The 25,958-nt window shown below is 44.4% G+C and overlaps 1 protein-coding gene across 3 annotated transcripts in view; it reads right to left on the reverse strand.

The window, feature by feature from the left end:
* Window positions 1-25,958, reverse strand: part of LOC135513807 (collagen alpha-1(XXVII) chain B-like) — a 113,759-nt gene that overhangs the window by 77,695 nt on the left and 10,106 nt on the right. For all 3 annotated transcript variants that reach the window (XM_064936746.1, XM_064936748.1, XM_064936747.1), the window contains exons 4-7: window positions 20,873-20,926; window positions 9,085-9,138; window positions 3,624-3,677; window positions 3,250-3,303 (exon numbers count right to left, since the gene is read on the reverse strand). In XM_064936746.1, the coding sequence (XP_064792818.1) occupies window positions 3,250-3,303; window positions 3,624-3,677; window positions 9,085-9,138; window positions 20,873-20,926 (216 nt within the window). The remainder of the gene's footprint in view (window positions 1-3,249; window positions 3,304-3,623; window positions 3,678-9,084; window positions 9,139-20,872; window positions 20,927-25,958) is intronic.

Here is a 25,958-nt window from a genome sequence, read left to right on the forward strand (position 1 = left end):
CCACTTCATCCAGGTCCAAGGCTGGTAATGCTCTCCCCAGTGTGTCAGTTTCCCCACCAGCCCACCGGCCTCTTCTGATTTACTAGCCCAACCGCTGACTCTGTCTGTCTGACTGCAGGGTTACCTTGGCCCATGATATATTTTACATGTTTCCCACAGAGGGAGAGTAAGACACAGACTCTGTCTGGCCCCAGGCCAGGGACAAGGCCATGGGGTAGAACTTCAAGAGGCGCAGGGAGCAAGTGCCCACACATCTGTTGAGATTACAGGGTACTGTACGTACAGTAGAACACAGTCAGTGAGGTTACAGGGTACTGTAGAACAGTCAGTGAGATTACAGGGTACTGTAGAACACAGTGAGTGAGGTTACAGGGTACTGTAGAACACAGTTAGTGAGGTTACAGGGTACTGTAGAACACAGTCAGTGAGGTTACATGATACTGTAGAACACAGTCAGTGAGGTTTCAGGGAACTGTAGAACATAGTCAGTGAGGTTACAGGGTACTGTAGAACACAGTCAGTGAGGTTACAGGGTACTGTAGAACACAGTCAGTGAGGTTACAGGGTACTGTAGAACACAGTCAGTGAGGTTACAGGGTACTGTAGAACACAGTCAGTGAGGTTACAGGGTACTGTAGAACAGTCAGTGAGGTTACAGGGTACTGTAGAACACAGTCAGTGAGATTACAGGGTACTGTAGAACACAGTCAGTGAGGTTACAGGGTACTGTAGAACAGTCAGTGAGGTTACAGGGTACTGTAGAACACAGTCAGTGAGGTTACCGGGTACTGTAGAACACAGTCAGTGAGGTTACAGGGTACTGTAGAACACAGTCAGTGAGGTTACAGGGTACTGTAGAACACAGTCAGTGAGGTTACCGGGTACTGTAGAACACAGTAAGTGAGGTTACAGGGAACTGTAGAACATAGTCAGTGAGGTTACAGGGTACTCTAGAACATAGTCAGTGAGGTTACAGGGTACTCTAGAACACAGTCAGTGAGGTTACAGGGTACTGTAGAACACAGTCAGTGAGGTTACAGGGTACTGTAGAACACAGTCAGTGAGGTTACAGGGTACTGTAGAACACAGTCAGTGAGGTTACCGGGTACTGTAGAACACAGTCAGTGAGGTTACAGGGAACTGTAGAACATAGTCAGTGAGGTTACAGGGTACTCTAGAACACAGTCAGTGAGGTTACAGGGTACTGTAGAACACAGTCAGTGAGATTACAGGGTACTGTAGAACACAGTCAGTGAGATTACAGGGTACTGTAGAACACAGTCAGTGAGGTTACAGGGTACTGTAGAACACAGTCAGTGAGGTTACAGGGTACTGTAGAACACAGTCAGTGACCACAAAATAGTGAGATATCTATGTGTTGGCCTTGGTAACGAACTAAACACATAACTTTCAGCTACATCCCAGCATAATTCTGAGGTTTCTCATGCTGACAATAGTGAGTAAGCGATAAAATATTCCCCAGCTGGACACCCACCCCCCTACAGTACATTAGTTAGAGGGATGTAACAGTCACTAACACCTACAGTACATTAGTTAGAGGGATGTAACAGTCACTAACCCCTACAGTACATTAGTTAGAGGGATGTAACAGTCACTTAACCTCTGTCCACACTTAGAGCAAAGCTGCAATTACCATCATTCAGCTCTTTAATGGAAGAAAGAGACTCTATTTTCCCATAAACTATTTTTTCCATTACGCACATTATACAGGGTGCATCCCAAATGGCTCCCTATTCCCTATGTGGGTTCTGGTCAAAAGTAGTGCACTACATTGGGAATAGGGTGCCATTTAGTATGCACACACATGGACAGCTGAAAAAGACCCTCTATTTTACTGTAGTGAATGAAACAACCTTGACTGGAGCCTAAGCCAGATGGTCTTTCAGCGCCAGCCGGTCCTATGGTGTAGCTGTTGTTTCTACGCCAGGTTCAGACTTTACTGCTCTCATACAAATGGGTCCAAAACGGACTGCATGTTGCTAAACAAAGCTCATCATCATTAGGGAGACGGTGGTCATTTTTAATTAGCACCAGTTCAGCTCTGGGTTTAAATAGTTTTTGTTTTCTTTCAAAAAACAATTTGGAATAGCCCCAAAAGTGCAAACGCCGGCAATATGGCTCTCCAGGCAGAATCAATCAAACACTTAAAGGTTTTGAAAGAAAACGTGTGATGTGAACCCAGGTCTGCACTGGTTGGTTGGAGACCTAAAGCACCCTTAGTTGTAGATCTCTGGACTTACATTTCTGTATTATACTCAGAGTTTCTGTTTTTCTTCTCTCTCTGGCAGTGGATCATGTGTGGAATAACCCAATGATACACTGCCTGCCAGCAGTAATTTAGGAGAGATAGTGTCTCCAAGTCTGTTCCCACCAGCTTTTAGTATTTTATTTTCTGCTAATGAAAAACACGTGTTTGCTGCAAGGCAGCATGGGGCACGGAGCAGATGTCCTTCTTCCCACCTGAGTGTGTGTAATAGTCTCCCATGGGACATGTGTGATTAAGCTGTGTTACATGCCCAGGGCAAGGCCAAGTCTGAAGTAATCAAACACACAAAACAGCTCTGACAGCCTGGTAAACCCCTGGAATACTGACACGTGTGACTGACCGTCAAAGAAATGAGCATCCTAGAAAATGACTGAATAAGGATCCTCATCCTCAGTTTGGACGTGTTGATTTGAGGCAGTGCACCAAAGCAGCTGAAGCCGTAACAAAATGTCCGTTACTAAACATAGTAGCTGCAGAATACTGTTGAGAACGGTTGTCAAAGAGAGGCAATGACATAACATTTTGAGCTGTGAAAGCGTGATTCCAACTGTGAAAGGTTCCCACCAAAAAAGACTCTCCTCAATCGCCCTCCTTGTGTTGGAAGCCATTAGTGATGATGTCACAACCCAGCTATTCCATTCCAATCCGCCTCCTCCTGAGTCCTGAAGAAGAGTCTGTCTGAACCACTCTAAACGTACAGGACTACTATGCCTTCACTATGATAGGCTCTTCTCCAAATAAGAGAATAAACATCATTTGGAAAAAAAAAGAATGCTCTTGGTTTCAGCCCTCCTAACCAGTCCTCTTTGAGATTCCTGCTGAACAAAGCTCAAAAGAGATGTAGGAGTGGGCAGGCAGGGTGTAGCCTAGGATTTAGTGCCCTTCAATGTGGTCTATTGTACTCATTCAAAGAGTCTGATTCATAGAGTAACGTGAGCATGGCAGGATTAAGGGTCTCCTACCTTTCTACCAACTTCACCAGTCAGTCCAAGAGGTCCTGAAGCACCACGGTCTCCCTAGACAGATCAGAATTAGAGATGTACATACAGTTACAAGTCAACTTCATACTCTTCATGTACATGAAACACGTCTCTACTATATTACTTGCTACTTGCCAGCTAACACATTAGGTCATATCGGACAATATTGAAAATTGGGCTATTGCAAAATCTGTTTCCATTTTGTTGAGTAACTCTCAATGACAAAAGCTCAATGATATGATTCTCTGTTACAGATAACTTATTATAATATTGAATTATTACATTATCCCGTGTTATTAGGTTAGCCGTTGTTACACTCTCCCTTTTTAAAGAACACTGAAACATAAGATACTCACTCTCTCTCCTTTTGGAGCTCTGCCCGGTGAAAGGCCAGGGTCTCCTTTCCGTCCCTGGAACAGAGTACACACGCACACGCACACGCACACGCACACGCACACACACACACACACACACACACACACACACACACACACACACACACACACACACACACACACACACACACACACACACACACACACACACACACACACACGGAGAGAAACAGAGACACAGAGAGAGAGACAGAGAAATAAACTGTTTAGTAGTCAGATTCCCCTGATTCTCCACTTATGGCATTAGTCTCCAAATACTGAACAGATGTACAGTCGTGGCCAAAAGTTTTGAGAATGACACCAATATTAATTTTCACAAAGTCTGCTGCCTCAGTTTGTATGATGGCAATTTGCATATACTCCAGAATGTTATGAAGAGTGATCAGATGGATTGCAATTAATTGCAAAGTCCCTCTTTGCCATGCAAATTAACTGAATCCCCCAAAAACATTTCCACTGCATTTCAGCCCTGTCAGAAAAGGACCAGCTGACATCATGTCAGTGATTCTCTCGTTAACACAGGTGTGAGTGTTGACGAGAACAAGGCTGAAGATCACACTGTCATGCTGATTGAGTTTGAATAACAGACTGGAAGCTTCAAAAGGAGGGTGGTGCTTAGAATCATTGTTTTTCCTCTGTCAATCATGGTTACCTGCAAGGAAACACGTGCCGTCATCATTGCTTTGCACAAAAAGGGCTTCACAGGCAAGGATATTGCTGCCAGTAAGATTGCACCTAAATCAACCATTTATCGGATCATCAAGAACTTCAAGGAGAGCGGTTCAATTGTTGTGAAGAAGGCTTCAGGGAGCACCAGAAAGTCCAGCAAGCGCCAGGATCATTTCCTAAAGTTGATTCTGCTGCGGGATGGGGGCACCACCAGTACAGAGCTTGCTCAGGAATGGCAGCAGGCAGGTGTGAGTGCATCTGCACGCACAGTAAGGCGAAGACTTTTGGAGGATGGCCTGGTGTCAAGAAGGGCAGCAAAGAAGCCATTTATCTCCAGGAAAAACATCAGGGATAGACTGATATATTCGCAAAAGGTAAAGGGGTTGGACTGCTGAGGACTGGGGTAAAGTCATTTTCTCTGATGAATCCCCTTTCCGATTGTTTGGGGCATCCGGAAAAAAGCTTGTCTGGAGAAGACAAGGTGAGCGCTACCATCAGTTCTGTGTCATGCCAACAGTAAAGCATCCTGAGATCATTCATGTGTGGGGTTGCATCTCAGCCAAGGGAGTGGGCTCACTCACAATTTTGCCTAAGAACACAGCCATGAATAAAGAATAGTACCAACACATCCTCCGAGAGCAACTTCTCCCAACCATCCAGGAACAGTTTGGTGACGAACAAGGCCGTTTCCAGCATGATGGAGCACCTTGCAATAAGGTGCTCGGGGAACAAAACATAGATATTTTGGGTTCCTGGCCAGGAAAGTCCCCAGACCGTAATCCCATTGAGAATTTGTGGTTAATCATCAAGAGGCGGGTGGACAAACAAAACCCCACAAATTCTGACCAACTCCAAGAATTTATCATGCAAGAATGGACTGCCATCAGTCAGGATGTGTCCCAGAAGTTAATTGACAGCATAACATTTCTGTCATTCTCAGAACATTTTGCCACGACTGTAGATTTCTGAAATCTTGAAAGAAGGTTCAGGACAGCGACTTGATTCCCTTATATAGTATTTATTACTGTTGTGTTTTGAAGCAAAGTGCTTCGTCGAAGCACAGATGTTGATATCTCCCATATACCTGAACTTAAAGAGCCTACTCAATGTTACAGTATATATGAGTTAAAGTAAAAAGTTATTCTCACATGTGCCGAATACAACAGGTATACTTTACTGTGAAATGCTTGTTTTACGAGCCCTTCCCAACAATACAGAGTTTAATTTATTAGATTTCCTTATAAAAATAGTAACACGAGGAATAAAACACACAAGGATGGAGCAAAATATAGGGAGTACCAGTACCAGATCAATGTGGAGCTATATACAGGGAGTACCAGATCAATGTGGAGCTATATACAGGGAGTACCAGTATCAGATCAATGTGAAGCTATATACAGGGAGTAACAGATCAATGTGGAGCTTTATACAGGGAGTACCAGATCAATGTGGAGCTATATACAGGGAGTACCAGTACCAGATCACTGTGGAGCTATATACAGGGAGTACCAGTACCAGATCAATGTGGAGCTATATACAGGGAGTACAACGTGGAGCAGTACCAGATCACCAGATCAATGTGGAGCTATATACAGGGAGTAGCAGCACCAGATCAATGTGGAGCTATATACAGGGAGTAGCAGCACCAGATCAATGTGGAGCTAAATACAGGGATTAGCAGCACCAGATCACTGTGCAGGGATATATATTTGAGTTGTATTATACATAAAGGCACCAAAATTTTCAGTGTTGCCGTATTGGGACAGTCGAATAACTCTTTTTTTAGATAAGTGTAACAATAAAGAGCAGATTAGAAAGATATGATGCATGTGAAATACCAGTATCAATGTGGACATGTGTGTCAATCAGGGAGTGTACCAGATCAATGTGTGTGTGTGTGTGCAGTCAATGTGGAGTGTGTGTGTGTACATAAAGTGTTACCGTATTGTGTGTGTGTGTGTGTGTGTGTGTGTGTGTGTGTGTGTGTGTGTGTGTGTGTGTGTGTGTGTGTGTGTGTGTGTGTGTGTGTGTGTGTGTGTGTGTGTGTGTGTGTGTGTGTGTGTGTGTGTGCGTGCGTGCGTGCGTGCGTGCGTGTGTGTGTACGTGCGTGTGTATTTACATGTTCTCTAACATGGCAATCAGAACTCAAGCACTGGAGTTTATATTAGTTAACGGTAGTGATCAGATACACACACAATTGCCTGATGTAAAGGTGCATTTATACATTATCTGCAAAGTTATGCTGTTTATTCACACAAAGGTGGAGAATTACAGTTTACATGCCGGCCTGTAGTGTGAGGGAGTGAATGGTTTCACACACAACAATTGTATTTACACAAGACAGAGTCCATTAATATGAGTGACCAGGCACATTCCTTGTCCTTTTCAGGCAGTAGTGGGATGCTGTCTGACTACTGCTGTAGTCTAGAGTACTAGGAAGTGATTACTTTCTAATCTTAAATACTGTACCATAAAAACGTTAAACGCATATAATCCAGGAGTTTTTCACTGACCACTTGATCTGACCCAGAATAACTCAGGGCCCTTTAAATATAACTAGAGCCCATGGTTTTTACTGGCCAGGTGGAAAGGAAAACAACCTGGCCCTCGACATGTTAATTGGCCCATTCAAGGATTAACACAGAAACATTTGCAACCAGCAGTAACATATGTGTTTGTTCAAAGGAATTGGATCAAAGGGAAATCATTTTACACACACTGGGCTTCTGAACAAACCCTGCATGATGGGTAACTTTTATGAATGCCCTCCTGCAGTTTATGACGTTGTCCTGTTTGCCTACGATGAAAGAGTCTCCACCTGAATGCACCAGGCCAATTTCAGCAGGTACTCTAGTCAGCAATCACTGTTGGTGCTAAAACTGTGAAAAGACATAAACGGTCACAAAATAATACAATTATTCTACTAGGCTACTGAGGGTAAAAAAATATATACGTTTCTCCATTATTGCCTCCATCGCACCATTTAAGTCTACATTTTCACGTAAGCCCCAACTTTGCATGAAATGTCAGTGCATCCCAAACAGCACCCTATTCCCCTATGGGCCCTGGTCAAAAGTTGTACGCTATAGGGATTAGGGTGGCATTTGGGACACATCCATGGTCTTTAAACGTCCTCCAGACCAGCCTATCCTGGACAGGGCTAGGGAAAGGAGGTTGTAACGGGTGCCAACATCTACACTTGTGAACACTCTATTCATTTCATTGTCCAACTGACAATTCTTTTTCAGTGGAAACTTTTAGAATTGCACTTACACTTGACGCCTCATTTGCAAGTAAAAAAAAAAAAGGTATTTAATTGTTCCTCTTTAAATTTACAACCAGAAAATAAACCACCTGCTTTTCATCCCTGTGTAGTTTTGGGGGGTCATTGAGCAGACACTCTTATCCAGAGCACCTAACAGGAGCAATTAGGGTTAAGTGCTTTGCTCAAGGGCAAATTAACAGATTTTTCACCTAGTCATCTGGGGGATTCAAACCAGCGACCTTTCGGTTACTGGCCCAACACTCTTAACCAATCTGCCGGCTACTGGCCCAACACTCTTAACCACTAGCCTATCTCCCGGTTACTGGCCCAACACTCTTAACCACTAGCCTATCTGCCAGTTATTGGCCCAACACTCTTAACCACTAGCCTATCTGCCAGTTACTGGCCTAACACTCTTAACCACTAGCCTATCTGCCAGTTACTGGCCCAACACTCTTAACCACTAGCCTATCTGCCAGTTACTGGCCCAACACTCTTAACCACTAGCCTATCTGCCAGTTACTGGCCCAACACTCTTAACCACTAGCCTATCTGCCAGTTACTGGCCCAACACTCTTAACCAATCTGCCAGTTACTGGCCCAATGCTCTTAACCACTAGCCTATCTCCCGGTTACTGGCCCAACACTCTTAACCACTAGCCTATCTGCCAGTTACTGGCCCAACACTCTTAACCACTAGCCTATCTGCCAGTTACTGGCCCAACATTGTTAACCACTAGCCTATCTGCCAGTTACTGGCCCAACACTCTTAACCACTAGCCTATCTGCCAGTTACTGGCCCAACACTCTTAACCACTAGCCTATCTGCCAGTTACTGGCCCAACACTCTTAACCACTAGCCTATCTGCCAGTTACTGGCCCAACACTCTTAACCACTAGCCTATCTGCCAGTTACTGGCCCAACACTCTTAACCACTAGCCTATCTGCCAGTTGCTGGCCCAACACTCTTAACCACTAGCCTATCTGCCAGTTACTGGCCCAACACTCTTAACCACTAGCCTATCTGCAAGCCACAGTTGATTGGTGGTGTTATAGAAGACATGGATTAACCACTGATTAAGCAACGGCCATTTTCTGAAGAATTCCATTATGGCCCATTAAAAGCACAGAAATAGTGCTTTTGGCATACTAACTATATCCATATTATGACCTGTAAGCATACTACATACTAAATTTACAATACGGCACATATAGTACTGTTAGTGCGGTTAGTATGAGTATTCGAACACAGCTATGAATTAACCACTGTGCTTTCACTCTGTCTTTATGAGTACTGACACAGGCACAGTTCAAAGAGGACATGACCGCCATAGAGTTTCATATGGAATCACAGGATCTACATGGAAATAATGTTATCACTATATACAGCACTATCACCAATACCTGTCTCTATATTGGCCCTCTAATGTGGCCCTATGTGGCCCCCAAAACACCTATGGATCATAATTGATCTACTGAACACATACCTTGAGTCCAGGCGGGCCGGGGCGACCTGGGTTTCCGTGTGGACCAGGAGGACCCTACAAAAACAAGAAGACACAATGTTGAGATGAAACGAAGATTGGGGAGAAAAACAGGTTGATCTACCATACATGTGTTTCAGTACGAATGGGAGTGTGACAGTGTGTTCATGTATTGGCTCATGTACATGCTTCAACCACTTTGTGGTTTTCGTAAAGGAGTAGGGATGCTTCTATATTCATCACTGTCTGAGTAATCATACTGCCTGTAGACTTTCCACTGTTTAATGTCTGGCTATGCAACTGGTCAAGGTTGTGTAGGTGCTCTGCAGACCAAATGCATTCTGTCTGTGTGTCTCTCTGTCTGTGTGTCTGTGTCTCTGCTTGTCTGCCTGTCTGTCTGATTGCCTGCATGTTTGTTTCCCTGCCTGCCCGCCCGCCTGTCTGAGTTATTAAATGTGGATGTGGATTTCCTCATCGGTTCACTATTCCACCCTCATCCCAGGGGCCCACAGAGCAGAGTGAAGGTAATGCCAGTCAACCATTTATATAGTGGATATTCTGTCTCTCTTATGGGAGTAATGCCAAAAACTGTTGGTACAGGTAGAATCCCATTGGACCAAGTATGCCAAATGTTTTAGCGGGGAACCAACTAAATAGCAACCCCTGGTAATTAATGGTAAAGGATAAGTCCTCTTGGGGAAACAGAACATACATTCCAAGTGGGCCCCATTCAACAGAACATACATTCCAAATGGGCCCCATTCAACAGAACATACATTCCAAGTGGGCTCCATTCAACAGAACATACATTCCAAGTGGGCCCCATTCAACAGAACATACATTCCAAATGGGCCCCATTCAACAGAACATACATTCCAAATGGGCCCCATTCAACAGAACATACATTCCAAATGGGCATTCCAAGTGGGCTCCATTCAACAAAACATACATTCCAAATGGGCCCCATTCAACAGAACATACATTCCAAACATACATTCCAAGTGGGCTCCATTCAACAGAACATACATTCCAAATGGGCCCCATTCAACAGAACATACATTCCAAATGGGCCCCATTCAATAGAACATACATTCCAAGGGGCCCCATTCAACAGAACATAGAACATACATTCCAAGTGGGCCCCATTCAACAGAACATACATTCCAAGTGGGCCCCATTCAACAGAACATACATTCCAAATGGGCCCCATTCAACAGAACATACATTCCAAGTGGGCCCCATTCAACAGAACATACATTCCAAGTGGGCCCCATTCAACAGAACATACATTCCAAGTGGGCCCCATTCAACAGAACATACATTCCAAGTGGGCCCCATTCAACAGAACATACATTCCAAGTGGGCCCCATTCAACAGAACATACATTCCAAGTGGGCCCCATTCAACAGAACATACATTCCAACTGGGCCCCATTCAACAGAACAGGGAGTTAGGGCCGATAGAACCCTTTGGAAAAAAGTATTGTGAAGGTGTCTTCTGACAAATCTGATAAAATGTGATTCAAATCAACATTGAATTATTTGGGGGAGAGATAAGCTGCACCTTAGACAATGTTGGACTTGCTGGGGTAATGTCCATCACAAACACCTCTGGTGACAGGGATAATGACAGTTGAAGTTATGACTTAAATGTGTTTGTTTTCCCCGTCGTACATGAAAAGACAATTAACTAAAAGCATTCCTGAACACCAAAACCCTCTTGACTCCCTAGTGTTTCATTGTGGAGAAGAGAAGAGAGAGGTGTAATTAGTTTCAATCACATCCAGATGAGAGAGAGAGGAGAGAGAGGGGAGAGAGAGATGAGAGACAGAGTAGAGAGAGAGGGGAGACAGAGGGGAGACAGAGGAAAGAGAGAGAGGGGAGACAGAGGAAAGAGAGAGAAGAGAGAGAGAGACAGAGGAAAGATAGAGGAGAGACAGGAGAGAGAGAGAAGAGACAGAGGAGAGAGAGGGGAGACAGATGAAAGTGAGAGAAGAGACAGAGGAAAGAGAGGGGAGACAGAAGAGAGAGAGAGAGAAGAGACAGAGGAGAGAGAGAGAGAGAGAGAGAGACAGAGGAAAGTTAGAGGAGAGACAGGAGAGAGAGAGAGGGGAGACAGATGAAAGTGAGAGAAGAGAAAGAGGAGAGAGAAAAGGGAGACAGAGGGGAGAGAGAGAGAAGAGACAGAGGAGAGAGAAAGGGGAGACAGGAGAGAGCGAGAGAGAGAGAGGAGAGACATGAGAGAGGGGGGGACATGAAAGTGAGAGAAGAGACAGAGGAGAGAGAAAGGGGAGACAGAAGAGAGAGAGGAGAGAGAGAGAGAGACAGAGGAAAGATAGAGGAGAGACAGGAGAGAGAGAGAGGGGAGACAGATGAAAGTGAGAGAAGAGAGAGAGAGAGAGACAGAGAAACAGAGAAACAGAGGGAAGATAGAGGAGAGACAAAGGAGAAAGAAATGAGAGATGAGGGGAGGGCCAAGTGTTTGGTTTAGTAATGCTGCCTGTCTCAGTCTCTGTTATTTAGTGTATGTGCGCTTTATTATCAGCCTGTAGAGAAGTTGCTTTATTATCAGCCTGTAGAGAAGTTGCTTTATTATCTGCCTGTAGAGAAGTTGCTTTATTATCAGCCTGTAGAGGAGTTGCTTTATTACCAGCCTGTAGAGAAGTTGCTTTATTATCAGCCTGTAGAGAAGTCTCTTTATTACCAGCCTGTAGAGAAGTTGCTTTATTATCAGCCTGTAGAGAAGTTGCTTTATTATCAGCCTGTAGAGAAGTTGCTTTATTATCAGCCTGTAGAGAAGTTGCTTTATTATCAGCCTGTAGAGAAGTTGCATTATTATCAGCCTGTAGAGAAGTTGCTTTATTATCAGCCTGTAGAGAAGTTGCTTTATTATCTGCCTGTAGAGAAGTTGCTTTATTATCAGCCTGTAGAGGAGTTGCATTATTATCAGCCTGTAGAGAAGTTGCTTTATTATCAGCCTGTAGAGAAGTTGCTTTATTATCTGCCTGTAGAGAAGTTGCTTTATTATCAGCCTGTAGAGAAGTTGCGTTATTACCAGCCTGTAGAGAAGTTGCTTTATTACCAGCCTGTAGAGAAGTTGCTTTATTATCAGCCTGTAGAGAAGTTGCGTTATTACCAGCCTGTAGAGAAGTTGCTTTATTATCAGCCTGTAGAGAAGTTGCATTATTATCAGCCTGTAGAGAAGTTGCTTTATTACCAGCCTGTAGAGAAGTTGCTTTATTATCAGCCTGTAGAGAAGTTGCTTTATTATCAGCCTGTAGAGAAGTTGCTTTATTATCAGCCTGTAGAGAAGTTGCTTTATTATCAGCCTGTAGAGAAGTTGCTTTATTATCAGCCTGTAGAGAAGTTGCATTATTATCAGCCTGTAGAGAAGTTGCTTTATTATCAGCCTGTAGAGAAGTTGCTTTATTATCTGCCTGTAGAGAAGTTGCTTTATTATCAGCCTGTAGAGAAGTTGCGTTATTACCAGCCTGTAGAGAAGTTGCTTTATTACCAGCCTGTAGAGAAGTTGCTTTATTATCAGCCTGTAGAGAAGTTGCATTATTATCAGCCTGTAGAGAAGTTGCTTTATTATCAGCCTGTAGAGAAGTTGCATTATTATCAGCCTGTAGAGAAGTTGCTTTATTATCAGCCTGTAGAGAAGTTGCTTTATTATCAGCCTGTAGAGAAGTTGCTTTATTATCAGCCTGTAGAGAAGTTGCATTATTATCAGCCTGTAGAGAAGTTGCTTTATTATCAGCCTGTAGAGAAGTTGCTTTATTATCAGCCTGTAGAGAAGTTGCTTTATTACCAGCCTGTAGAGAAGTTGCTTTATTATCAGCCTGTAGAGAAGTTGCTTTATTACCAGCCTGTAGAGAAGTCAGCAGCTTTCACTACCCCCCACATCCTACCCTGCCCCCTCAGCCCCAGTCCCAGCACACCACACACAGCTCACTGGACATATGGAGACACTTACCAGAAGCTCATCTACAGATTTCCTATCTCTGCATTCAACCATTCAGTGCATCTCATTGCATTTGCATTAGCTGGATATTACAACATATGGAAATCATTATCTCTTAATACAAAGACGGGAAAGAAATATAGAGAGGGGAGAGAGAGACACACAGAGAGAGAGAGAGAGAGAGAGAGAGAGAGAGAGAGAGAGAGAGAGAGAGAGAGAGAGAGAGAGAGAGAGAGAGAGAGAGAGAGAGAATTAGGCCAATATCCACTGATAATAAAAACTCAAAAAAGAGAAATTAAGTTTTGGAAACATCTAAAATACAGTGACCCCCTCTCATATCACTACCAAGCCCTGTAATGCCAAGAGCTGAGCAAAGACAAGAGTACCCTCATCCAGCTGGTCCTGGGGCTGTGTTCACAAACCTGTTCTACTAACACACTGAAGCCTCAGGACCAGAACATCCAATCAATCAGGATAAACCAAATTACAACACATTCCAAACAAAACGACATTGCTTATTGGGAAACACAAACACAAACACAAAGCAAAATGCAGTGCTATCTAGCCCTAAATCGACAGTACACTGTGGCTAAATATTTGACCATGGCTACTGATCAAAACCTTAGAAAAACCTTGACAAAGTACAGACTGAATGAGCACAGCCTTGCCATTGAGAAGGGTAGACACAGGAAAACCTGGCTCCCTGTAGAGGAAAGGCTGTGCAACCACTGCACAACAGCAGAACCTGAGACGAAGCTACATTTCCTGACAAAATGTTTAAAAAATAAATAAAAAATTAGAGAGTGTCATTTCCCCAAATTTGAAACCCTTATTCAAGGTTTCAAAGACCTCCCTGATGAGAGTAGGCTACCCGTCCTGTTGGGGGAGGACGAGGAGAGCGGTGGGTTGGCAGCACACTACATTGCTGCCTGCCATAAGTTGAGGGACAGTGTCTGACAAACCAATCAACCATACATGTACTCTACTGTATGCTTATTGTTATTGTTGTGGTTATTTTGACACTTATTGTTGTTACTGTTGTTCCGTTGACAATTTTGATTCTCATTTTTATTTTATATTGTAAATATCCAAAATAAGCTTTGGCAATATGTACATATTGTTACGTCATGCCAATAAAGCAACTTGAATTGAATTGAATAACATTGAGAGAGAGAGAGAGAGAGAGAGAGAGAGAGAGAGAGAGAGAGAGAGAGAGAGAGAGAGAGAGAGAGAAAGAGAGAAAGAGAGAAAGAGAGAAAAGACATAGATAGAGAGAAAGAGAGAGAAGACAGAGATAGAGAGAGCAAGAAAGAGAGAAGACAGAGATAGAGAGAGCAAGATAGAGAGAGCAAGAAAGAGAGAAGACAGAGAGAGAAGACAGAGTGAGAGGATACAGAGAAAAGACAGAGTGAGAGGATACAGAGAAAAGACAGAGAAAGAAGACAGAGTGAGAGGATACAGAGAAAAGACAGAGAGAGAAGACAGAGTGAGAGGATACAGAGAAAAGACAGAGATAGAAGACAGAGTGAGAGGATACAGAGAAAAGACAGAGAGAGAAGACAGAGTGAGAGGATACAGAGAAAAGACAGAGAGAGAAGACAGAGTGAGAGGATACAGAGAAAAGACAGAGAGAGAAGACAGAGTGAGAGGATACAGAGAAAAGACAGAGAGAGAAGACAGAGTGAGAGGATACAGAGAAAAGACAGAGAGAGAGTGAGAGAGAGAAGATATAGAGAGAAGACCGAGAGTGAGAGAGAGAGAAGAGAGAGCGAGAGAGTTTACTGTTCATTTTTATTGTTTATTTCACTTTTGTATATTATCTACCTGACTTGCATTGGCAATGTTAACACATGTGCCCAATGTCAATAAAGGCCCTTGAATTGAATTGAGAGAGAGAGAGAGAGAGAGAGAGAGAGAGAGTGAGAGAGAGAGAGAGAGAGTGAGAGAGAAGACAGAGGAAAGACAGAGAGAGAGAGAGAGAGAGAGAGAGAGAGAGAGAGAGAGAGAGAGAGAGAGAGAAGACAGAGGAAAGACAGAGAGAGAGAGAGAGAGAGAATGGTGGAGAGTAAGAAGAGATAAACAGGAGGCACATGCAGAGACTAAGATATTAGCTTACACATCATATTCAATGAAGTGACATGGAGCAAAGTGATGGGAAGGTAGAGAGATATTCCCCTATGGAGACAGAAGTAGCATTACTCAGTTTATCCTTCAGCCTTACAGTGTGTGGCCTGACATAGTAGGAGTAACCCTCTCTTCTCCCCTGAGCCCTGATAGTATCCCCACTGATCCCTGTAAAAAGAGGCCTTTGGCTTGTACACGAGGAAAGAAATGTGCCCAGGTGTGTATGTGCACACACACTCACATCAGCTCATGCCTGACACACGTCAGCTCATTCGTCAAACACACACACACAAATGCACACACACATACACACACATGGCTCTCTCTCCCCCCCGAGACCCAGGCATGGGTCTGGGGTCTAGGCCTGCCTGTGGATGAAGGGGCAGCTGTGTCACAGGGGGAGAGCTGGGACCAGGATCATGATGTGGGCCAACAACTTTTACAGGGGTGACACGTGCTACTGTCTTTACAGCACATTAATCCAGAACAGACATTCTAACACACTCTGAGGTTAAACGGACCAGAGAGAGACATGACGCTTGGATCCAGATGACTTGAAGTCAGATAACAGACTTCTCAGAGCTTTAATGTGCTCTACGACACGAGTATGTAGAAAGCAAATGGGTGAGTATATACATTATGTATGTAGAGCACATAACCCTCATATTGCGGTCATTGATTTATCTTTGGAGGAAAATATATGTGTACTGTTGTACTGTATAAACACAGACCTGGATTTAAAATACTATTTCAAATATCTAAAATACTTTGACATACATTCGAAGTAAGTATTCAGATATATTTTACTTTAGTTTAATATTTTAATGTACACTACACAACCAAAAGTATGTGAATGCCTGCTCGTCGAACATCTCATTCCAAAATCACGGGTTGCCCCCCCCCTTTGCTATTATAACACTCTTCTGGGAAGTCTTTCCACTAGATGTTGGAACATTGCTACGGGGACCTTCTTCCATTCAGCCACAAGCGCATTAGTGAGGTTGGGCACTGATGTTGGATGATTAGGCCTGGCTCACAGTCGGCGTTACAATTCATCCCAAAGGTGTTTGATTGGGTTGAGGTCAGGGCTCTGTGCAGGACAATCAAGTTCTTCCACATCGATCTCGACAAACCATATCTGTATGGACCTGGCTTTGTGTACAGGGGCATTGACATGCTGAAACAGGAAAGGACCTTCCTCAAACTGTTGCCACAAAGTTGGAAGCACAGAAGTGTCTATAATGTCATTGTATGCTGCAGCATTAAGATTTCCTTTCACTGGAATTAAGGGGCCCAAACCATGAAAAACAGCCCTAGACCATTATTCCTCCTCCTCCAAACTTTACAGTTGGCACTATGCATTCGGCAAGAAGCGTTCTCCAGGCATCCGCCAAACCCAGATTCGTCCGTCAGACTGCCAGATGGTGAATCATGATTCATCACTCCGGAGAACGCGTTTGGCGGCGAGCTTTACACCGCTCCAGCCGGTAAGTTTCCACTTCACAATAACAGCACTTACAGTTGACCGGGGCAGCTCTAGAAGGGCAGAAATTTGACGAACTGACTTGTTGGAAAGGTGGCATCCTGTCACGGTGCCACGTTGAAAGTCACTGAGGCCAGTAAGGCCATTCTACTGCTAATGTTTGTGTATGGAGATTACATGGCTGTGTGCTCGATTGTATACACCTGTCAGCAACGGGTGTGGTTGAAATAGCTGAATCCACAAAATGTGGGGTGTCCACATTTGTATATATAGTGTATTTGGAAATAGACTTGGAAAGTATTTGACAGTATTTTCAAATACTTATTTCAAATACTATTTTCAAACACCTGGGATAAATTCATGGGACTGTATTTGAGTCCGTATATTTGAGTATTTGAAATACAATTTGTCAGACTATTTGTTTTTGTTTTTACAAATAAGCATTCAAATAGTCAACAAAAAAATACTTGTTTTGGGCTGTGCATTCAAAAATACTCCAATTGACAAAAAAGTATTTTAAATACCAGATACTCAAATACATATATACCATATCTGAACCCAGGTCAGATAAACAATACCCAACCAAGAACATTAATCTTGATTTCCTCATCAGTGCCACTACCCTTTCCACAGAGGGTTCTACATGGAACCCAAAATAATTCTACCTGCAACCTAAAAGGTTTCTCCTATGGTCACAGCCCAAAAATTATTTTGGAACCCTTTTTTCTAAGAGTATACTGCACTGCTATCTACTGAACTGCACACTACAGCACCTTCACACCTTCCCTGCTGCCTACGCTGTGCTGAGGGTCAGTTCCCCACAACACAAAGGCTCCTTTGATGGCGGCTCAGGCACCAGGCACCATGCCTCCCTGCAGGGCTGGGTGATATCTTCCTCAGGCAGGCACGGCTTTCTTTGAGTGCTAGCTGGCTAGCCGCCCGCAGGCTTGACGACTGAGCTGAGGAACGCTGGTGTGAGGCTCTCAGGTGTCTGAAGAGGAAGAGGTGAAGGAAGAGTTGAGTTGAGACAGGCTGCCCACAGTCAGACATGACACCTCTCTGTCAAGAGAAACGGGCTGTTAACGTTAGTGAGGTAGCTCACGTTCACACAGCACTGACCGTCACCAAGCCTTTACTGCAGTAGCTGAGCTGTAATTATGAATGGGGGATGGCTATACGTCTAGACGACTCACGATTACACCTCACATATCTGTGTCTAAGGTGACAGGTCAAATGAGTTCAATGGTTAGGTTACGTCAGTCCCCTGAAAACAGGTTTCATTAAATCAGTATTCACCCTCCAGAGCCACCAAGGTCATTTCTAAAGGTTTATGAAGGTCACAGAAAATAAGTTGTGTTTCGTATAATGTCATTGCACTGTTTAAACCGTTTCTCATGTCTTTGTCAATATTAGAATAATCAAAATCTTCCCCCATTTGTTGATGTTTGCTGATTTGCTGACAGGCAGGCAGGCAGGTGGCATGTTTGCAGGTGGCAGGCAGGCAGGCAGGCACAGGCAGGCAGGCAGGCAGGTAGCAGGCAGGCAGGCAGGCAGGCAGACAGGCAGGCAGGCAGGCAGGCAGGCAGGCAGGTAACAGGCATATCCAGCTGACAGGCAGGCAGGCAGGCAGGTAGGCAGGCAGGCAGGCAGGCAGGCAGGCAGGCAGGCAGGTAGGCAGGCAGGCAGGCATGCAGGCAGGCAGGCAGGCAGGCAGGCAGGCAGGCAGGCAGGCAGGCAGGCAGGCAGGCAGGGCAGGCAGGTAGGTAGGCAGGCAGGCAGGCAGGTAGGCAGGCAGGCAGGCAGGCAGGTAGGCAGGCAGGCAGGCAGGCAGGCAGGCAGGCAGGCAGGCAGGCAGGCAGGCAGGGAGGCAGGCAGGCAGGCAGGCAGGCAGCTCAACCACTTCTTTTAGACATCAAACAGTCTTGAGGGCAAATTCTATCTTCCACTTAAGTTCCATTTACACTTAGTCTCCTATTGACGCCTAGATAACACCTACAGCATCATAGTGTAAAATTGTGTGCAGCATCAAAAGTTCTAAATTCACCTTCTGCTACCATTTCTGACAAGCCGTCTATGCATACAATTTGATACCACACAGAACGCACTGCAACTGCCTCTGCAACGCAATGCTGCAAGGCAAACGCAGCGTTCCATTGGAAATGAATGTACTTCTGGTGTACCGAAACGCAATGCCGCTGTCGGTGTGATGGAGGCGTTAAGATCAACCCAATACAGTACAAGATACTGCACCACCAAGTCACTCAGGAATCATTCAGTCCACAGTGAATTGGAGTGAGTTGTCTGGCAATCCGGGTCTCAGGCTCTTGATCATGAATGAACGGCTTGAAGGTAGTGTACTGGCGGGAGCTGGTGGTGAGCTCCAGTCTGGCTCTTAAAGGCCTTTAATAAGACGGGGACAAAGCTCTCTTTCTTCAGTTAAAGAGATTGGGTTCCCACAGCCTACCCCTCTGAGGACCCAGACCAGCGCCCGGCCTCCAACCTCCAGCCCCCAGACTCCAGCCTCCAGAAAGTAGCACAGTCTCATAGACTACGGCTGGTAGCTGATACACACACACGTATGCAGGCAGACACACATACCTACGCAAATACACGTACAGTCACTCACACTACCTAGAGAACTCAGTCTGCCCAGGATGGCTGAACAGACAGTAAACTAACCATTTGTCTGTTTCTTGCTGACTTCCTTCACTCACACATACTGTATGTATTATCTTGACATTCATTAGAAACATATCTGTTTCTGTAAAACAGTACTGCTGAAAATCCATGAAAAGCTGAAAAATGGAAGAGAGGATTTCATTATCATCGTGGGAAAGAAACAATATCTTCTGATGCTCTAATCTCAAAGAGCCACTCCTGATCCATTGATAAATCCTTAGATATCTCGTGGTGGGATTCAGGCTTGCTTCCTACTGAGTCTAATAAACATCCATTTGAATATGACATGGATTAGATAGGTCCTATGTTCAAAGGTTGTTCCAGCTGCTCTACAGACCAAACCATGGCCCTAAGAGAGGTCACAGGGAGTTTAAACACAACCACAACGACATAAATATTCAGAGAAACATAACATGTCTTTGTTTTGCTCACAACATGAGCATATTCTAGCTCACATAAAGCGCTGCTCATTTTACTAAGGCAAGAAACACTGACTGAATAGGGAGCCGCAAGTGGAGAAGCATGGCAATGGTGAACGATTTCATTTAGAGCACGAATACACTGGAAGCATTGATGCAAATAGAAGTAGCCTAACATAGAGGCCAAGTGAAATTATACAACAGGTGGGTCTAATCCTGAATGCTGATTGGTTAAAACCGCATTCTAGCCGGTGCCTATTCTACAAGCACCAGTGGTATATAAATACCCAAAATAGTATGCTACTTAATCTAACTAATCCAGAGTTGTTTCTAAGTTTTACATAACGTATTCATTCTTTAACACCTGAATTGCTCCTGTATATACCCCATACAATGAATACCTTGTGTGTTTCCCTTAAAGAATGTAGGTTTCACTCACTAATTTGCCTTCGGCTCCACTGACTATCATAGTCTTACAGCTGTTTGCTTTCCAGCTTTAGAGGCATACCTTGGCGGCAGACAAACACAGTGTGATCAGAGCCAAAGGAAACTGAACCTAGGGTGAATAACGCTCCATAATCCAGAGATGTTATTGAGAGCTTTATCATAATTCTCTATAAACCCCTCTGTATTAAGACACTACTAATGGTGTTATCTTAAAGGGATACTATGGGATTTTGGCAATGAGGCGCTTTATCTACATCACTAGAGTCAGATGAACTCGTGGATACCATTTGTATGTCTCTGCGTGCAGTTTGAAGGAAGTTGCTAACTAGAGCTAGAGCAGTTGCTTACTAGCGTTAGCTGGAAGTCTATAGTATCATAGATCATAGACTGGTACCATAGACTGGAATACCATAGACTTCCAGTCATTGCGCTATAGAAGATACCATAGACTTCCAGTCATTGCGCTATAGAAGATACCATAGACTTCTAGTCATTGCGCTAATGCTAGTTGGCATTGGATCGTGAAACTACCTCTAACTTCCTTCATACTGGACACAAAGACAAAAACGTTTTGGAATATAGACAGTACAATGGACCAGACAAAGGGCCCCCTGGTTAAGAATCACTGTTTTAGTGTAGTCCAAGAGGAACAGGAACACAACCAGGAGAAACTCACCCGAGGCCCCCTCTTCCCCGGCGTCCCTGGCTTCCCAGGAGGTCCTTGAAGTCCCTAGAAGGGGGAAAGAATATGTCAATGAAGCAGGAAGTGAGTAAGAGCAATAACAGACTGTGTACAAGAAGTGGATTGAATTGATTGAATGAAGCCACGTGTGAGAACAGAACTTGAATGAGATACAGTTCCATGGAAGAGTTGGCACTTGGAAGAGTTTGAGAGTTGGAAATGTAACATACAATCCACATAGTGGCATGTCATCACTAGCTGAGCTAACTGCCCTCATTACACTGGCAGTAAAACACCTATCAATCTAATACTAATTTTCAGGAGCTGCATATCGAAACAAGACTTTGTTCTTTTTCCTGCCATTCTGCAAGCATAGCCTGTTACACTCAACACAGGTTAGTTTCAACTTGGATCAGTGCTCGCGAACCTTCTTTGTTAGGTCTTGGGTTTTGATGTTGGCAGTGTGGTTGAGAGCATATTGTTAAGCCAGCTACGGCTCACTCCCACTGAAACCAATATTATTCCAATTCCAAAACCACTCCAGTGCTTGGATGTGGAAGTGTGAGTCATTGTGCTGGCAGGGCGGCCTGGACTGTGGACCGGGGCCTGCATTGGTCGGTTCCAAACACAGCCACTCTTGTTAATTACGGGCATCAGCTAGCTTTAAACCAATTACACACATGGATTAGCTCAGCTATCAAAGGTCATTGCTAATGAGGGGTCAGAGTCTGCAAACCCAAGCAGAGAGCAGACCCTTAGTTATGTTTGGAAATGTTAGGTTTTGATCTCATTTCTACTTTTCCACCAGGCTCATAAAACACAACGACAAGACAGGAAAGAGGAAATGAAAAACATCTTGAGAACTACGTAGGAACATACAGTAGGAACTACGTTTTGTTAACATATAGTTTGATCTATGGTTTTGTAAACATACAGTAGGAAGTAGGGTTGTGTAAACATACAGTAGGAAGTAGGGTTGTGTTAACATACAGTAGGAAGTAGGGTTTTGTTAACATAAAGTAGGAACTATGTTTTTTAAACATAAAGTAGGATCACCGGTTTGTCAACCTACTGTGGCTTGCGAAAGTATTCACCCCCCCTTGGCATTTTTCCTATTTTGTTGCCTGGAATTAAAATAGATTTTTGGGGGGGTTGTATCATGTGATTTAAACAACATGCCTACCACTTTGAAGATGCAAAATATTTTCATTGTGAAACAAACAAGAAATTAGACAAAAAAAATGAAAACTTGAGCGTGAATAACTATTCCCCCCCCAAAAGTCAATACTTTGTAGAGCCACCTTTTGCAGCAATTACAGCTTCAAGTCTCTTAGGGTATGTCTCTATAAGCTTGGCACATATAGTCACTGGCATTTTTGCCCATTGTTCAAGGAAAAACTACCTCCAGCTCCTTCAAGTTGGATGGGTTCCGCTGGTGTACAGCAATCTTTAAGTCATACCACAGATTCTCAATTGGATTGAGGTTTGGGCTTTGACTAGGCCATTCCAAGACATTTACATGTTTCCCCTTAAACCACCCAAGTGTTGCTTTAGCAGTGTCCTTAGGGTCATTGTCCTGACAGAAGGTGCACCTCCGTCCCAGTCTCAAATCTCTGGAAGACTGAAACAGGTTTCCCTCAAGAATTTCCCTGTATATAGCTCTATCCACCATTCCTTCAATTCTGACTAATTTCCCAGTCCCTGCCGATGAAAAACATCCCTACAGTATAATGCTGCCACCACCATGCTTCACTGTGAGGATGGTGTTCTCGGGGTAATGGAAGGTGTTGGGTTTGCGTCAGGAATAGCATTTCCCTTGATGGCCAAAAAGTCTCATCTGACCAGAGTACCTTCTTACATATGTTTGGGAAGTCTCCCACATACCTTTTGGCGAAGACCAAACTGTCACGATCGTCATTAAGGAAATTACCGGATCAAGGTGCAGCGTGGTAAGCGTACATTTTTTGTATTTTAAATGTCACCAACAAAACAAAAAAACAACAAAATGAATGTGAAGCTCTGTAAGGCTATACCTGCCACAAACAAAGACAACAACCCACAAATGAGAAAAGGAAAAAAGGCTGCCTAAGTATGATTCCCAATCAGAGACAACGATTGACAGCTGTCCCTGATTGAGAATCATACCCGGCCAAAAACAAAGAACCAGAAAGCCTAGACTTTCCACCCGAGTCACAACCTGACCAAACAAACATAGAGAATAAAAGGATCTCTACGGTCAGGGCGTGACAGTACCCACCCCCCAAAAGGTGCGGACTCCGGCCGCAAACCTGACACTATAGGGGAGGGTTCGGGTGTCATCTATCTTGGTGGCGGCTCTGGTGCGGGACGCAGACCCCGCTCCACCTCTGGCTCCCCCCACTTTGAAGGCACCTCAGGGACCCTCGTCGCCGACCCCGGACTGGGGACCCTCGCCGCAGGCCCAGGACTGGGGACTGTCGCCGGAGGCCCCAGACTGGAGCTCGTTGCCGGAGGCTCCGGATAGGAGACCGTCGCCAGAGGCTTCGTGCCATGGATCATCACTGGAGGCTTCGTGCCATGGATCATCTCTGGAGGCTTTGTGGCTTGGATCATCACTGGAAGCTTCGTGCCATGGATCATCACTGGAGGCTTCGTGCCATGGATCATCACTGGAGGCTTTGGGCCAAGGATCATCACTGGAGGCTTCAAACGTGGAGCTGGAACAGGTCTCACCGGACTGAGGAGACGTACTGGAAGCCTGGTGCGTGGAGCTGCCACAGGGCTTACCAGGCTGGGGAGACGCACTGGAGGTCTCAAGCGTAGAGCCGGCACAACCCGTCCTGGCTGGATGGTTACTTTCGCCCGACAACCACGGGGCGCTAGCACAGGCTGTGCAGACGCACCGGAGTCACAGTGTGCAGAGCCGGCACAGGATATCCTGGGCCGAAGAGACGCACTGGAGGCCAGGAGCACTGGCTGGATGCCCCTGGCTGGATGCCCGGCCAAAGCGAGGAGCTGGAATATAGCTCACCGGGCTGTGACTGCGCACTGGAGACATGGTGCGCATCACCGCCGGCACCATGCCGCCAGTCACACGCTCCCTACCAGGAGTTAACTCCGCCAACCTCCCCATGTGCCCCCATTTTGGGGGAGTGTTAAAATAGAGTAAGAACTATGTTTTTTTGTTTTAACATAACCATAGATTCTATTAGATGTTAACAAAACCATAGATCCTACTGAATGTTGTGCCCAGGTAGGATGGCAGGGAATGAAATGGGAGTTATTGGTATTTTTTGACACTCTTGGCCTTGGCCATGTGTCCCCGTGTCACGGACTATTTCATGTGTTTTCATGTGTTTGGTGGTGTCACTCTTCTCACAATGTTGTATGTTGATGTAATTGATAATAATAATTGCAATGTCTGCCCTTGACTATGTCCAAAGTCAAATCAAATACTGATCTCAGATCTTTTTTTGTCAGAAATTGCAGAATGTATTTTATATTCAAAGTATGACATAGTTAATAGTTTTTATATAATAGCCTTTGTTTGTTATATTGAGGACATTATGCAGGCCTTGCTGTGAGGCAAGTCACTGGTCTGGGGTACAGATGATGGTTACCCACATTTTCCATTGTTAACTGAAGCCCAGAGAGCCCCAGCGTTAGGTCATACCTGACCGAACAGAGCAGCGTTGTCAATTCTTTCCGCTCGTACTTCTGCCGTGAGGGAATCCACACGGCTATGTACGTCATAGCCGCTTAAAGGTGGGAGATACATGTTTATTGGAGAGAGAGTCTAAAATTGATGTTGGGCTGGATTTTCCTCATGCTTGGTCAAGGCTGACGTTACCAGGATACAGACCTAGTCTGCATCCCATGACGTTACCAGGATATAGGCCTAGTCTGAATCCCATGACGTTACCAGGATATAGCCCTAGTCTGCATCCCAAATGACCAAAATTAGTGCACTCTGTAGAGAATAGGGATTGGGAGACAGGCATAGTTTGTCTCCTGCCTGCCATGATAATGTGTTAGAATGCCGTTCAAGTTCCACTGCTATGTAACACCGTTCTATCATCCAAGGTTTGCAGCAGCTAGAATAACTCACTAATTTAGAACCAAGAATTCCACAACTACAATTTGTTTCTATTCCTGTCAGTAGAATTAGGATACTAGACGTTCTTTGTAGCAGCGCAATTCTAATTTAGATAGAACTATTGGCAAGCTTTGTTTTGAAGGTTTTGTGGCAGCCGGTCTGACTACTGGAATCTTCAAACACTGTTGAAGTCCACTGCAGTGCAAAGCTTGGCATCTGTCAGGTTACACATGTCCTGGCATAGCCCACACTGGTCTCTGTCTTCAAGCTGTCAGTGGCATTTCAATTGTGGACCACACCAAAGCATAACCACTCTGAGAGCTGGTCTCCTCAATGTGTACTTACAGTAGGCTTGTTCGATGAAGACGTGTTTCTCTAGCTGTGTAAAGTAGTCTTGTGGTGCATTTCCACTATCATGTTAACAAAACCATAGATCCTACTATATGTTTTTGTTAACATGGGCACCATAATATTCCAATGTTACAATAAGAACAAATGACCTATATGCTATGAGCAACCGATGGTCTGTTAGGAGCTGTACAGTCATGCTTGTTATAGTTTTCAAAGTTGTTCAAACATCTGACTTCATAACATTTCTCATTACAATGTGAATTTGTCCATGTATCATTTACATCGCTTTCACAAGACAAGAAGTCTTCACTTCAACCCAAAAACATTGAAGCACACGTTTTTAAATTACACCACAGGTTTGAACTAACTCAACAAAATGTACAGAAAATCTTCATCTGACAAATCACACACTCAACAAATCCATATCGCCGTAAATTGAATGATTATCGGGTCAAGCATTCCTGTCCCTATAATTAGGCCCCACTTCATAAAACGGTTAAATGTTCCGAGGCATTTTATCCAACATGACCTCTGATCCTGCTCTAAAGGTCTACATTTATCCTCCCGGGAGGAATCTCTCGGCCCGGCGTCAGGCCCTCAGCTCAGACACACAGACCCCTGGCGGGCATGGCCCTTCTGTTGGCCTGGCTATTT

The sequence above is a fragment of the Oncorhynchus masou genome, chromosome 25 (genome assembly GCF_036934945.1).
Source record: "Oncorhynchus masou masou isolate Uvic2021 chromosome 25, UVic_Omas_1.1, whole genome shotgun sequence".
In the NCBI taxonomy this organism is placed as follows: Eukaryota; Metazoa; Chordata; class Actinopteri; order Salmoniformes; family Salmonidae; genus Oncorhynchus; species Oncorhynchus masou.